The sequence below is a fragment of the Prionailurus viverrinus genome, chromosome E1 (genome assembly GCF_022837055.1).
Source record: "Prionailurus viverrinus isolate Anna chromosome E1, UM_Priviv_1.0, whole genome shotgun sequence".
In the NCBI taxonomy this organism is placed as follows: domain Eukaryota; kingdom Metazoa; phylum Chordata; class Mammalia; order Carnivora; family Felidae; genus Prionailurus; species Prionailurus viverrinus.
Window position 1 is genome coordinate 44,548,150 of NC_062574.1, and position 15,859 is coordinate 44,564,008.

Sequence of the window (15,859 nt, forward strand, 5' to 3'; positions counted from 1 at the left end):
GGGGGCCGGTGAGTGTTCCTTCCATCCTCCGCCTCACCTGTCCAGTCCCCTTGGCCAAGGGAACTAGCCCAGGAGTTGGCTGGAGCGGGTCTTGGGCCTAGCTGAGCTGCTGAGCTGGCAGGTGAGCCTGGAGGCAAACGCCCCCCACCGGGATCACCCTGAGGCCCTGCTTTCCTCAGACCTAAGGTCCTGGAGGAGAGTCAGAATCCGGAGAACCTCCAAAGTGCCAGGAAAATAAAAAGCAATTAGTGACTTTTGCTTTAGGCAGAATCTAGAGGGGGGAAAAAGAAATCTTGGAGCCCTGCGAAGCTCCACCTCCCTGGGCCTCTTCCGGAACCACAATGTTCAGCCCACTCAGCGTTTGGCCAATGCCACTCTCTCCTCCCTCAGAAGATTTCTCTGCTCCTGGAAAATCATCTGGAAACTGTCATCACCACTGTGCTGGTTGGCAGATGTCCCCCAAAGAGAGAGTGAAGCCTACCACACACTACAAGGCATTTCTGGGCTTGGACCAAGAAAGGGGAGGGGAGGCGGGGTGGGAGGTGACGGCTCAGGCAAAGAGCAGCAGAGATGGAAGAAGAGAGGTGACTTCGGGGGCCCAGGAGAGGGAGGGCAGGGAGCCCACCGTGGAGCCGGGCGCCCCTGTTTCGCCTTCTGCTCAGCACTCTGATGGAACAGCAAGGACGGAGGGCAGCTCCCTGTGACCCACGCACGCTTTCAGGGCAAGGAAACAGAAATCCATGCTAGAGGCAGAGAAAGAGGGTCTCAGGACACGAGATGCCCCGGGGGCAAAATGGCACAGGAGCAGACAGCGACTGAATTCGGAAGGCAACCAGACACGAAGGCAGTAACAGCAGAGACCCTGCGTTGGCCCCTTTGGGTGCTCATGCACGTAGTGAGCCCTCCAATGATATTTGCTGAGCGGACGTGTGTGGGGGCTGAGAATGATTAGTGCCGGGCTCACTGGGAGAGGGATGGCAAGTGAAAGAATGAAGGATGTCTCCACTACATTGGACATTCTCCACCCAGAACTCTCCTCCATCATCTACGGCCCGAGCGCCAACACTCAGACCCATCCGGTCGGCTGCCGAGAGCCCTGTACAACCTTCTGCGGTCATCCATGACTCAAAATCTGCAAGCATCGGGCTTGCTGCCCGCAATAGCTCGTGCATGTATTAGGATTCAGAGGAAAGCTGGATTCTGGGCTCCCTCGCGAGATTTGGAGGGGAGGGCCCCGGGGGGAGAGAGTAGACCCTGGAGGCAGGGGTTGGGGTGGGTGAATGGCTGGGGACCCTGTCTGAGCCAAGACTACCCAGTGTGCCTTCTTTCCCACCAGAGGTATCAACCCTAGCCAGACACCGCCTTTTCTCCCAGTTGCTGAGGGAAACATATCCTGCGGGATGTCTCCATTGCCCCCAAGAAAGTATTTAAGGGAAAGATGTCTACTTTTAAGGCCCTCCGAGACTTTATCTTTTCTTTTAAAGAATGATAAATGCTCTGGTGATTGAATCTATGGTGACCTTATCCCTAATTTACAGCAATAACTGCTTATATGTCTCTGGTTTGCATGTGGATGTTAAGGCAGATGAGGCTAAAAAGACAGCCTCCTGCCAATCAAAGCTGACAATTTTATGAGCTTTAAGAGCACCCCAGAAGGAAGCCTTTTCTGTAGACAGCCCATACCTTGTCCGACCCGGCTCTCGTTGGGACTTTCCCTTGCGTTTCAGCCAATCTGGAAATTGGGGTAGCAGCAGATTCCAGGGCTAGGACTCACTGTGAAAGCAAACAGTCTGCCCTTTCCCATTAGATGTAAATACACTGTGTCCTAAAGATAGTAGCAGGGACACTGTGAGATTTTCTGGGTCTTAATGATTTAAAGGGAGCAGAGAGGAACAAACAAACAAACAAACAAACAAACAAAAACTGTCCCTCTTTTCTTTGCCTGGCCAAATTTCACTCTCATTTATAAAAGAAATTAGGGAGGAGAGTGTAACCGAGGAGGAAGAAAAGGCATTTAAGAGTCCACTGACACCTTTGACGTCAGTGAAAGGGCCTTGGGAGAAAGATGTTAAAGAGAAAAGGGGAGAAAAGTGGGAAAAGGAAAAAAAACAACAACCCCGCTTTCTCAAAAATATTCTGATCTGCCTATTCAAAGCAGAGACGGTGCTGGAGACACCCCTGGCTTCCCCTTCAAACAAAACCGGAATGGAACCGGGTAATAACGCTGTCTCTCCCGCAGGCTTGCAGACAGGACGCGCACCAAGAAATTGATTTGAAATAAACAATGACTTGGCTGGAAGCCCAGCGGGTCCCCCCCCCCACGTTCCCTGTGGCCCCCACTTTCCTAAGCTCCCCCCCCCAACACCGGGGGCGGTTCTAAGGGGTTCAGGGTCCGACAACCCCCTGGCAGTTTTCTGACGTCACAGATCCGAGAACACTCTGCAGCCAGAGCCGCCCCCCCCCCCCCCCCCCGCGTGAGGACGTCACTGTCCTCCGGAAAACCCCAAAGTTGGGGGCTGACTTCACGGGCTCTGCCCTCGCGGTTCCCGGGGGCAGAACCGGAGTTCCTGCCCGAAGTCAGGCAACCCGGCTGCGCGCTCACGCTTCTCCAAAGCCGAGCCCCGCTCGCAGCTGCAGGGCGCCCGGTTTGACCCAGTGAAGCTGTGGGTCCTGGCAAACCCGGAGATGTGCTCGCGCACCCCTCCCCCCAGGGTGTCTTTTGGAGGGGGGCGGGTGAGATAGAAAAGGCTTGCAAGAAAGTCGCAAGAGCATTCGTCTTTAATTCTGACAGCTACCTTCGTTCGGGATTGTATATTAAGAGCATTTCTCCTTTAACGTGGTTTGATGGACATATTTTCTCGGATTAATAGAGATCCGACATAATGACCCACCCGATAGGACGGCTTAGTGGGAGCAGCTGGCTCCAGTCCCTTCAGGCTGAGATGAAGTCCTTGCACCACCCAGCCTACCCTGGGAGATTCACACAAAACTGTCCTCTGAGATTCTCAGCTCTGTCCGTCCCCCCTTGGGACACAGCACCCTTAAACCAACAAGGGATGGGAGGGGGTGGGAGGGGATGGGGGGGTGACGGAGGAGGTACAGGTGGAAGGAACTGCGGAGGAAGTCTTGGTGCTGAGGGCAGCCTCCTTGGCCTGTCTGAGTCGGCTCCAAAAGGAAGCACCGGGGTGTTGAGCGCTTTACTTTATTTGTATTTTTAGATCAACAAGGCAAAAGCACCTTCAGCTGCAAATGCCTTAAAGATTTTAAAAAGGAGAAGGAGGGAGGCTGGTCATAAAACTTGGCCTAAGGAAATTTCCAGGCTGTTCTAGGGATGCATTGAGGGAATCCAAAAGACGCAAGGCTCCCTTGTACACTGCCTTGAGACATATTTTCGGAAAAGTAAGGAGAACACACACACACACACACACACACACCCCTTGGAAACACAACAGGCCCTTCGGAACTAGGACTTCCCCCTCCCATTCCCTGTTTCCCTTCAGCTAGTAAGACGGTCCTGGAGGAGCTAGTCCTAGGCCCCTGCTTTGGCTCTGGTCTGCACCCCGGGGGCGCGTCCCGCTGGGCTAAAGCCCCTGGGGCCTCACACCCCAGCCAGGTCACCGGGGAGCACTTTCCCGGTCCACGCCTCCCTCACCCAGCACCTCCGTCCACTTCACTCCTCTTTCTGTTAGAAAACAGAAAAGGGAAGAAAACGAAACGCCCTTCTTGGCCTACAGTTTAAGGGGGTGGGGGGTCTTCTACATGTCGGATAATCTCCCAAAGAAGGGCGCCTGTCTGGGGAGAATTCCACATGTAAGACTGTGCAGTCACATACGTTTACAAAACGGTCGCTGGGGGCTCTGGAGGCTTGTGACGGGTCATACACCCACTCGGGCAAAACGTCCAAAGGTCACATGCATTCGGCCCTCCATAGATATCTATTGCGCACCTACAAAGCTGTCTGGCACTTTCCTTTTCCCTCTGCTGTTGCTGTCCAGCCCAACGCCCGTCCTGAGACTGGGCTTACCGGCAGCCTCTCCTTTCCCCAGAGAACTGGCCTGAAGAGCGGCCGACAAAGGCGCTCCACGTCCGGGAATAGTACTAATTACCGAGGAGAGGCTGGGAACTGAGGGCGCAGGGACCCAAGGGTCCCCCCCAGGGATTGGGGTCTTTAATCTCAAGGGAACCGCGCCCCAGGGAATTGGCAGAGAGAAGGGGTATCCCCTTCCCTGAGCACCTCTATAGAGAACCAGGGCTGAGATCTTTGGGAGACGCTTCTTCTGCTCAACCCAACCGAATTCTTCTGGGACATGCATCCTTGCTGAAAACGGATTGAGACACGCTCCCCACTTTTGCTACGACATTTTGGAGAGGGAGACTATGGTCCCTAATTCCCCAGGTAGAGGGAACCCCGTTCGCACCCACCGCCACCCTCATTCGGAGTAGGAAACCCCCACCCTGTGCAGGGTGTTCGCACCGCCCCACAGAGCCTGCGAAACTCGCCCTACGCCAACATCTCCGGGCTCCGGCACTCGGCGCGCCCGTTTAGACGCGGAGGAAGATTGGCGGCCCAGGCTAGGGAAATTGAGCCCGGCGCCGGCCCCGGTCGCCCAAAGAGGGGAGGAGGGGTGATCCCAGACCTCGGTTTCCCGAGCTCCCCCTTGGGATCCGCTTGCACCTCCAAGTCTCTGCTCCTGGCGGCAGACCTAACGGCGCTGGCTTCGAGTGGAGACCGGAATGCTCGCTGCGAGCTTGTGAAGTGCCCCCACCCCACCTCCTTGCCTGCAGCTTTTCTTGACCTGCGCCCCTTCCCTTCCTTATCCCCACCAGAATGAGGAGCCCAGCGAGTTTGGCTCCTGGCAGAATGCTCTGGCTACAACTGAGCCAACAGCCTCAGTTTCCAGATCTGTAACCTGAAGGCTGATAATGGGTTCCTTTCCCTCCAGCTGGCTCTGATGCGGGTCCTCTGGTCGGCAGACCGCGAGCGTCTTCCCGGGGTAGAGAGGAGACGTCAGAGGGGACCCGAGAAACTCACAAGAGAGCGAACTGGCCCCCTGAGTGGAGGTGGGGGAATCAGCACCTGAGCCCCTGCGGAAATGCAGGACCGCCCCACTGGCTAATCAGTGGTGTCCAGGAGTCAGACTTGGCCTGGTCCTGGCACATGGAGCAGAGGGCGCCGTCTGGTAACTGGGAGACGGGGGTCCTTCGGGGACCCGGTCTCCCGGTTCTGTGCAGACCAGAAACGTCAGGCATTTTGAACACTCTTTGCTTGCTGGGTCCCCCATAGACACACACCTCCCACTTCCTGTAACTGGGCTGCCCAGAGGTGAATCCAAACGGGAGGAAATATCGAGTAGTAGGAATTTCTGCAAAGATAAATCTCAGCCGCAGAGCAGTCCTGATTGAGTGGAAGACACCACCCCCACCCCCCACCACCATCTAAATTTTCCTGCAGTTTCTGGGAGTTAGGCAGTTTCTGAGCTTTTGGCGCCCCCTCTGGATTCAGTTGAAAATTGCGCCATTTTCAAAGTCCACTGTTTATCGTAAGTTTTCAAGAAGATACAAGAATACAAAATGCTTGCATCAAACGAACAGAAAATGTACAAAACACTGTAAGTTTATGATTTAAAGTTCGGTTTTTTACATCCTCCTATTACATAAGTGTATTCAATATATATTTATATGTGCACGTATTTATCTCGATAAATATTTAGAGAAATATTCCAAAATATCTTCAAGTCCCAGTCTTCGGTGCTTTTAAGCCAGTAAACATGAGAACTACAATACAATGCAACTAAATACAGATGCCTTGGTTAAAATATCCGCCCGAAGTTCTGGTCTCGGAGTGTCCTCCCGGGTCAGGTGTCTGTGAATCACTCAGTTATATGCACAAATGTCCCCTCCCCAAGACACAGAAATCAGTTGACACTACGCGGGACTCTCTTCTCCAAAGAAAGGACGAAGTTGTTCTTACACTTTCCCAGCGAATTCACGGGGCCATGAATACCGCGGCTATTGTACCCGGAGGTCTCTGAAACTGGTAAACAAACTATGTAGGACACTATAGACATCCACTGTGAGTGAGTTACATTCGTTTAAAAAGTAAATAGTAGTTCACTGTAAGTGGTAACTTAACTACCCTCTGAAGAGCTCCGTTTCCTATAAGAAACGTCGACCTCTTCGGAAGAAACCGAGAGAAAACGAGATCTTTGAAAACAATTTTTCAAGGAAAACCAATCCTTGAAATCTTGCAATGTGCAAATTAGAAGTCAGCAAGTCTCTGCTGTGATGCGGCTGATTCACCGTGACAATAATTTAGTTCGAGGCGGATATTTGGGAGAGCCAGAAAGGGGGAAGTTTAAAATTAAGAGATTTCCACAGTTGTGCTGCTATTTGCGATCCTGAAGGCATGTAACCCGCAGGCGTCTAGCACTTTCCTTGTCGTCCAGAACTGATACCCAACCAGGCACTAAAGGCAATTGGTGCAAACACAAAGATTGTGCGCAAATCTCACTCGAGATACATCAGAGACACCCCCCACCCCCTCCCCCAGAACTCCTAGCAGTCTGCGAGTCGCAATAGGACCCGACTACCGTCTCTCGGCCGGGAGGTGAAAAGCAGAACGTTCAAAGCAGTTGCCTATCTCTGGGCAGTGTCGCGGGATGGGGGCTTGGGGGGGGGGGGGGGTTGGGAGAAGGGCTTGTCACAGTTCAAGGTCTCTGTGGCGCGGGACGGCTCCCGCGGGCGCGGGGCTCCCGCGTCGCCGCCACCGCCAGTCTCAGCTTTGGTTTTCATTGATTCCCCTTGCAAGAGGGGCAGAATCCCTACCAGCCGCAGCAGCCCCGGCGAAGCAGAGCATGTTAATCTATTTATATGGATTATTACAGAGGAACAGCGGGCGTTGAGTCACCAAAACATTTGCTTCAAAAGACCATTTCTAAGCACTTTTCGGAGGAGGCAGGCTCCGGGCGCATACGCTGGGCTACGCGTGAAGGAGGGACTGCTTTTTGATCGCTGCAAACTCTCGCTAAGTCTCCGGTACCGCGCAGAAAGCAGCGAAGAGAAATGCTTGGGGGTGGAGGCAGATCCTGGTCTAGACACACACACACACACACACACACACACACACACACACACACACTCACACACAGGCACGCAAGATTCGTGCGGAGACGTCCCCAAACTTCTGACATTACGAGAGTACGGCAAACTTACACACTTGGACGTCCTGGGTCCCCCCCCCCCCAGCCAGACCAGAGGCAGCGCTCCCCTCCCCGCTCTTCCCCTCCCCTCTCGTCACCCAAGCCCAGTGCCACAATCCTCCTCCCCGCAAAATCGAATCCAATCAGCTGCCTGCCAACCCCTGAAATGCCGTGCTGTGATTGGCTGGCCGTCTCTAAGGTGAGGAGCAGTAGTTATTAAAGAGCCCCGGGGCTGGGAGTTGAGGAGCTGAGAGCGGAGCTTGAAACTCACTGGGAAGTTCAGTGGCGCCGCGACTTGCCAGTTTTCACTCCAGGAACTTTTCTTTGCAGGAGGAGAAGAGAAGGGGTGCAAGCGCCCCGCTTTTGCTCTCTTTCTTCCCCTCCTCCTTCTCCTCTCCAGTTCGCCTTCCCCCACTTGGAGCGGGCAGCTGCGGGCTGGCCACCGCGCGCCTTCCTAAGTGCTCGCCGCCGCAGCCGGGTGACGCGCCAGGCTCCCCGGGAGCCGCTCGCTCCGCGTCCGGGCAGCCGAGGGGAGAGGAGCCCGCGCCTCGAGCCCCCGAGCCGCCGCGGCTTCTCGCCTTTCCCGGCCACCCGCCCCCTGCCCCGGGCCCGCGTATGAATCTCCTGGACCCCTTCATGAAGATGACCGACGAGCAGGAGAAGGGCCTGTCCGGCGCCCCCAGCCCCACCATGTCCGAGGACTCGGCGGGCTCGCCCTGCCCTTCGGGCTCCGGCTCGGACACCGAGAACACGCGGCCCCAGGAGAACACGTTCTCCAAGGGCGAGCCGGACCTGAAGAAGGAGAGCGAGGAGGACAAGTTCCCCGTGTGCATCCGCGAGGCGGTCAGCCAGGTGCTCAAGGGCTACGACTGGACGCTGGTACCCATGCCAGTGCGCGTCAACGGCTCGAGCAAGAACAAGCCGCACGTCAAGCGGCCCATGAACGCCTTCATGGTGTGGGCGCAGGCGGCGCGCAGGAAGCTCGCCGACCAGTACCCGCACCTGCACAACGCCGAGCTCAGCAAGACGCTGGGCAAGCTCTGGAGGTAGGGCCGGCGCGGCGGGGTGGGCTCCGCGATGGCGGGGGGCGCTGGCCGCGACACCGTCTCCGTGCCCCGCCTCCCAGCAGGAGGGAGTTGCCGGTCCCGGAGCCGGCGGGGGGGGGGGGGGCGCAGTGGGGGGGGGGGGACGAAGTGTAACTTGGCTCGGAGTTTGACAAAGTTCTTGGACTGCTCTCGGGGAAGGGAGGGAGGCGGGGGGGGGGGGGTGCTGGGGGGAAGGGGACGGAGAGAGCCGGAGGGTGGGTGAGGACTTGTGGGAGACGCGGTGGGAGGGGGCTGCCAGCGCTATCTCCCGTCGCTGTGAAGTTCAATCCCAAGTGGGGGGTTGGGCGGGAAGTGAAGTTTGCCCCCCACTCGCTCCAACTGCGCTCTCCCGTGCAGCCTCACAACCCAGGAGATGGGATGGGGAGGGGGGGCGCAGACATCAAGGCTGGAGGAGACTCCAGGCAGGAATGGGGGGAGCGCTGCTGGAAATAGGTGGACGCAAGTGGGCGGGGGAGGGAGCAAGAAAGCTCCTTGCCGATTAAGTGTTTTTTTGGAAAGTTTTTAAAGATGTTGGGGGCGGGGGCCGGTAACCTACGGTGGCAAAGGCACTTAGAGCCGAGCAGCGGAGAGCTATTTTCATCTCCAGGGTTTCCAAAATAGAAGAGGAGAGAGGGCGGGGCCGGGAGTGACCGCTCAGGTCGGACTGAAAGAACCGAGATTTATTTTTCTGGGTTTTTTTTTTTCTTCCTTCTTTTTACTTTTTTTTTTTTTTTTTTTTTTTAAGAAAAGTTATGAGCTGCAGCAGTGGCTGGAAAGCGGGGAGGAGGGAGGAAGGGGTTGTGCGCGAAGAAGCCGAGCGGTCGGGGTCGCCTCCCCCTCCCGCCGACCTGACAGCTCGGCCGGTTTCACAGAAGCCCCTCTGTTTCCCTCTGCGCCCCCTCCCCCGCCCCCAGACTGCTGAACGAGAGCGAGAAGCGGCCCTTCGTGGAGGAGGCGGAGCGGCTGCGCGTGCAGCACAAGAAGGACCACCCGGATTACAAGTACCAGCCGCGGCGGAGGAAGTCGGTGAAGAACGGCCAGGCGGAGGCCGAGGAGGCCACCGAGCAGACGCACATCTCCCCCAACGCCATCTTCAAGGCGCTGCAGGCCGACTCGCCTCACTCCTCCTCCGGCATGAGCGAGGTGCACTCCCCGGGCGGCGAGCACTCGGGTGAGTCCCCCCACAAGCCCCCGGCTACGCCTCCCGCGGCAGACGGGCACACCCCCGGGTCTCCACCTAGCAGACTCGCCCCGGGGACTTTGCGCTCCCCGAGGAGGGAAAAACTACCCCGAGCGCCTCAGCCTCCTCCCCTCCCTTTCCAGGGCCCCGCGAAGTCCCTACGCGCGCGCGCGCGCGCGCGCGCGCGCGCGCACACACACACACACACACACACACATACACACACGCACACGGATGTAGAGCCATCCTAGGGGATTCATTTTTATGGCGAGGTAAAATGCCTTTACAGCTTTTCAGGACTTCTCCCTTCTTCTCTGGCTCCGCCACCCCAAAAGCACACACAGGCTTCTTCCACAAGTAGCAATTTGGCCTTCCCGACCCTCCGGGCCTCGGACCCTCCCTGATAAAAGGAGATTCCCGAATGTGTACCGGCAGGTTAATCATTTGTCGACTTAGCTCGGTGCTGCGCGCCTCCCGCGCGGTTGCGGGTCCTTAACGACACTTTTCGTTTGGAGGGAGGGTCCCAGGAGGGTTCCTAAGATTGAGGCCTTTGCGCTGCACGGCCCTGGTTGACTTTTCCGCGCTGCTTCTCTTTCCTTGCCCGCAGGGCAATCCCAGGGGCCCCCGACGCCACCCACCACCCCCAAAACCGACGTGCAGCCGGGCAAGGCTGACCTGAAGCGAGAGGGGCGCCCCCTGCCAGAGGGGGGCCGACAGCCCCCCATCGACTTCCGCGACGTGGACATCGGCGAGCTGAGCAGCGACGTCATCTCCAACATCGAGACCTTCGACGTCAACGAATTCGACCAGTACCTGCCGCCCAACGGCCACCCGGGGGTGCCGGCCACGCACGGCCAGGTCACCTACACGGGGAGCTACGGCATCAACAGCACGGCGGCGACCCCGACGGGCGCGGGCCACGTGTGGATGTCCAAGCAGCAGGCGCCGCCGCCGCCCCCTCCGCAGCAGCCCCCGCAGGCCCCGCAGGCCCCGCCGGCGCCCCCGCAGCCGCAGCCGGCGCCCCCGCAGCCGCAGCCGGCGCCCCCGCAGCCGCAGGCGGCGCACACGCTGACCACGCTGAGCAGCGAGCCGGGCCAGTCCCAGCGAACGCACATCAAGACGGAGCAGCTGAGCCCCAGCCACTACAGCGAGCAGCAGCAGCACTCGCCGCAGCAGATCGCCTACAGCCCCTTCAACCTCCCGCACTACAGCCCCTCCTACCCGCCCATCACCCGCTCGCAGTACGACTACACCGACCACCAGAACTCGGGCTCCTACTACAGCCACGCGGCGGGCCAGGGCTCCAGCCTCTACTCCACCTTCAGCTACATGAACCCGGCGCAGCGGCCCATGTACACGCCCATCGCCGACACGTCCGGGGTCCCTTCCATCCCGCAGACCCACAGCCCCCAGCACTGGGAACAGCCCGTCTACACACAGCTCACCAGACCTTGAGGAAACCTTGCACGGAGGGTGATGACGACCTTGACGATCAGAAGGAGAACCGAAGAAACAAATCACCAAGCAGAATTTCCTTGGGGACGTTTTCCCCCACCTCGTTCCGTAAAGACGTTTAAGCTAAAGGCAACTCAGACCCAGATTGCAAGACACAAACCTTAGCCATCCAGACGCATTACCACCTTGTGGCAAATCGGGGGCCAGGCCGCTCTTGGCCGGATGGACCGTTGGAAAACCCGTCAGAAAACCGGACTCGAAGACCTTCTTCAGAGCAATCACGGAGGATAATGGAGAATCGTGTGATCAATTTATTTGCTCAGTCTCTCTGCCTGTTTGGACTTTGTAATTATTTTTTAGCAGTAATTAAAGAAAAAAGTCCTCTGTGAGGAATATTCTCTATTTTAAATATTTTTAGTATGTACTGTGTATGATTCATTACCATTTTGAGGGGATTTATACATATTTTTAGATAAAAGAAATTAAATGCTCTTATTTTCCCAACAGCTAAACTACTTAGTTGAACAGCGTGCCCTAGCTTTTCCTGCAACCAGAGTATTTTTGTACAGATTTGCTTTCTCTTACAAAAAAAAAAAAAAAAAAAAAAAAGTGTGCGTGTTGTTGTATTAACATAAAAAAAACCACACAAATTTGTGTTATGCCATCAGTTTTTGGGGGTTAGCTTTGCTTAATTCCTCAGGCTTTCTGATTCAAGGAGGAGCTGCCTTAGAGAAATAAAGGCCTTATTTTGCAAATATGGAAGTAAACCATAGTTTAGAGAAGCATTTGGTAAGCTTTATCATATATATTTTTTTTAAAAAAAAAAAAACAAGAGAAAATACCTTGAGCCTTAAAACCATGCTGCTGGAAAATACTCTTACTTTTTAGTGCGTTTGCTTGTTTGCTGCAATCTTGAGAGAGAAGTAGAAACCAAGCAAAGAAGCTGAAATCTGTTCTGGGAATGTTTCAGCAGCCAAGTGTCCCAGCGCACTGCCCCCTGGTTGCCTGCTCAAGCCCCATGTGGGGTACAGATGCTATGGCCTTTCTCTGACACTGTCACTGTGCCTCTCCGAACACCAGCAGTTGACCTTCAAGACATTCCACGTGCTAAAATTATTTATTCTGTAAGGAGAGGTTTTCATTAAAAAAAAAAAATCTTTCTCTTTAAAAAAAAATTTTTTTTTTAATTTTACCTTCTTTAAAATAGGTTGTTGGAACCTTCCTCAAAGGGTATGGTCATCTGTTGTTAAATTATGTTCTTAACTGTAACCAGTTTTTTTTTTATTTATCTCTTTAATCTTTTTTTATTATTATTAAAAGCAAGTTTCTTTGGATTTCTTGTCCTAGATTTGTATAAATGCCTTTTTGTCTGTCCTTTTTTTTTTTCCTTTGTGGTTTTGTTGAAAACAAACTGGAAACTTGTTTCTGTTTTTGTACAAATGAGAGGTTGCAAATGTAGTGGATCACTGAGTCATTTGCAGTGTTTTCTGCCACAGATCTTTGGGCTGCCTAAATTGTGTGTGTGTGTGTGTGTGTGTGTGTGTGTGTGCGCGTGTGTGCGTGTGCGTGTGTGCGTGTGGTGATGCAAAACAATGCTGGCATGTGTCATGGATAGTCCCCTGCAAGTTCTCTTGGAGATAGGGAAGAAAGGCAGAGGGGACCAGCCCAATGAGACCTTAATTCTTAATTCCTTCTGTGGCTGGAGAGTTTGAGGATTGCTTTTTAAAAAAGACAGCAAACTTTTTTTTTTAATTTAAAAAAAAAGATATATTAACAGTTTTAGAAGTCAGTAGAATAAAATCTTAAAGCACTCTTATAATATGGCATCTTTCAATTTTCTGTATAAAAGCAGATCTTTAAAAAAAAAAAAACTATTTCTGTAACTTAAGAAACCTGGCATTTAAATCATATTTTGTCCTTAGGTAAGGTTTGGTTTGTGTTTGTGTTTTGTTTGTTTTGCTTGTTTCCTCCCCAAACCTTTGTTCTCTCTGTGAAACTCATCTTTCCTTTTTTCTTTTTCTTTTTTTTTTTTTTTTTTGTATATTATTGTTTACAATAAATATACATTGCATTAAAAAGAAAGCGGCCCTGTGGACTTACTCCATGCTCCCATTTAGGGATAATTTGAAGAACTGACGTAGAAAAGAGACGGTTACATACAGATCACTGTGATGTTTACGTTTTGTGTGTGTGTGTGTGTGTGTGTGTACTTTCGGCACCAATGAAGAGACCGTGTTCCCAAAAATCGACTGGGGAGGGGGGTGGGGGGAATAATCTGGGAGAGTGTCATCTCGTTAGGTCACATAGACAATTTGCATCAGCGGTCGCCAGCGCAGGCAAAATGTTTGCTGTGGTATTAACAGCCTCATGCTTCAGGCCAAAAGCTGGTCTGTAGAAGTCAGAGGGGGATGTTAGACCTGAAATCAGTAGCTGGTCAGTAGACAATGCCAGAGGGGGTGACTTCACTGTCTGAATTTAACAGAGCAAACTTTCTATTACTACGAACACATACCAAAAAAAAAGGGGGGGGGGTGTCTGTTCAAAAGGCAGAAGAAGCCAAAATAAAAGTTGGCAAAGAAGATTAGAAGGAAGTCTGTTCCATTAACCCATTAAATGATTCAGAGCCTTCCTGGTGTATCTGCAGGGACAATGGAGTGAGATTACCTTATTTTGCTGTTCCCCGCAGTTTAACGCCTTCTGAGGAGATGCAAAGCCTTGGTAGAAGTAATAAGACCTAATCCTGTTTTCCTTGGCCTCAGTGAGATGGGAGTTTCCAGGATCAGAGAAACGTCCAGGTTATTTTTCATTAAACAGATGAAATCACTCCTTCCCTCCCGCCCCCACACAGAGACACCCCCCCTCCCTCACGCCCCCCCCCCCCCCCCCCCCCCCCCGGCTGATTGGGGAAGTGTCTCCAAAGGAGGCAAGTTTCTGTCACCTCAGGCTGGTTTTACTTCTAGGCCCTTGTCTCTGACAGTCTTAAATGGTACCCAGACTCTCTGGCATTACCTCACGTTGTCTGTTTTTGCCTTTTGGATTCCTGGCTTGCGTCCCACGCCTGGATCATGGCAACCAGGAAAATGGTAGTTATCAAATCGAGGCAACATTAGTCCTCGGCCTCCTTTGCAAATTCCTCCAACATTGATTGAGGGCCTGTGATCTGCGGGGCGCTGTGCAAATCTCCCCCACCCCACCCCCAGAGGTCACATTCTGTTGTTTAGTTGTGCCACGGTGCCCGTTGGCTTAGGCTCAGTCTAGCTTCCATTCTTAACAAAATCGCTATTGTTTTTCCCCTTGCCAACACTCACAAAGTCCTTTTTAAAGTGTGCGTGGTGTTCATTCTTATTTACTTTTATTCCCCCAAATCCCCTTATCTATGAAACTCAACACATACCACCCCATCCTGACCACCGCTTTCCCTACCAAATCTGTAATGTTTGCTAGATTGTCCTCTCTTCTAGAAATATGCTTTCTTCCCCCAGTGTGTGACCTTCCACAGACCTTCTTAGAGCCAGAAGGTTCCATTCGGGTGTAATCTTGCTAGGTGAGCTAGGGCAAGCTGCTTACTTTCCTGTGCCTTGGTTTTCCCTTTTGTTAAGAACATTTATAATCTCTCCCTCTTATAACAGGGTTTGCTATTCAAGCAGTTTTTAGCAAGAAGCAGTCTGGAAATTCACTGCATCTGAATCTTTCGGTACGCACAGGATTCCACAGCACCGGAATAAAAGATAAATGGTGAAAAGGGTGTGCACAGGATGGTCCTGACACACAGGAAAAGACAAGAGACAGTGGAGCACAGGGAGAATTCATCTGAATCCCACCCACCCCCATCCACCAGATTGAGTCAAAGCCCGGCACCACCAGATTATAAAATATTTTAGAGGAATTTTTATTCTAAATCTAGAAACACAGAGCTTATCGCCCTGACAACAAGACATTTATTGAAAACCTAGGAAAGAGGGGCACCTGCTCAGTCGGTCGAGCGTCTGGCTCAATTTCCGCTCAGGCCGTGATCTCATGGTTTGTGGGGTCAAGCCCCACATCGGGCTCTGCACTCACAGTGTGGAGCCTGCTTGGGATTCTCTCTCTCTCTCTCTCTCTCTCTCTCTCTCTCTCCAAATAAATAAATAAATAAACTTAAAAAAAAAAAAACAAAAAAAAACCTGGGAAAGAGTCCTCCAGACCAGAAAAAGCTTATAATTAGATCCAGAGTTATTTATTTCTTCGTATTCAAATAAAACCCTTTTTTTTTTTTTTACTATTTTAACAAAAAGGTTTTTTTTTTTCAACGTTTATTTATTTTTGGGACAGAGAGAGACAGAGCATGAACGGGGGAGGGGCAGAGAGAGAGGGAGACCAGAATCGGAAACAGGCTCCAGGCTCTGAGCCATCAGCCCAGAGCCTGACGCGGGGCTCGAACTCATGGACCGCGAGATCGTGACCTGGCTGAAGTCAGATGCTTAACCGACTGCGCCACCCAGGCGCCCCAAAAAGGGTTTTTTTTAAAAAACAAAAGGGAATAAACATAAGGGAATAAAAACCTCGCTTAGAATCAGTCCTTTGGGCTTTTATTAAAATGGCACTTACGGATTAGTTTGAGCTGTGTGTTTGACTTTCCCACCTCAACCCCATCCCATTCCTTCCTTTCCCTGATTTCCACAGTAAATATTTTTGAGGCAGGGCAGAGGCACTTTTTATATTAACTTGATGAACTATCACTTTAGCCAGAGATAGATTTACCATGATGCTAAATAAACTGAAGCCTCAGGTCTGGTCACCTGCACAGACTCCTTTTAAGGCCCTGCACTTAATCTCGTATTTTAACAATTTAGTATCTTTTTTTTTTAATTCTTCCCTCCCTCAAACACACACACACACACACACACACACACACACACACACACAAACACACACACAACTGTATAAGCTCCAGGACCCAG

The 15,859-nt window shown here is 52.7% G+C and overlaps 1 protein-coding gene across 1 annotated transcript; it reads left to right on the plus strand.

The window, feature by feature from the left end:
- The first annotated feature begins 7,455 nt into the window (after positions 1-7,455).
- SOX9 (SRY-box transcription factor 9) lies at positions 7,456-12,914 on the plus strand. The gene is made up of 3 exons (XM_047834075.1): positions 7,456-8,245; positions 9,199-9,455; positions 10,072-12,914. The coding sequence occupies exons 1-3, from the start codon at positions 7,815-7,817 to the stop codon at positions 10,917-10,919; spliced, it is 1,536 nt and encodes a 511-aa protein (XP_047690031.1). The 5' UTR covers positions 7,456-7,814; the 3' UTR covers positions 10,920-12,914.
- Positions 12,915-15,859: the final 2,945 nt, after the last annotated feature.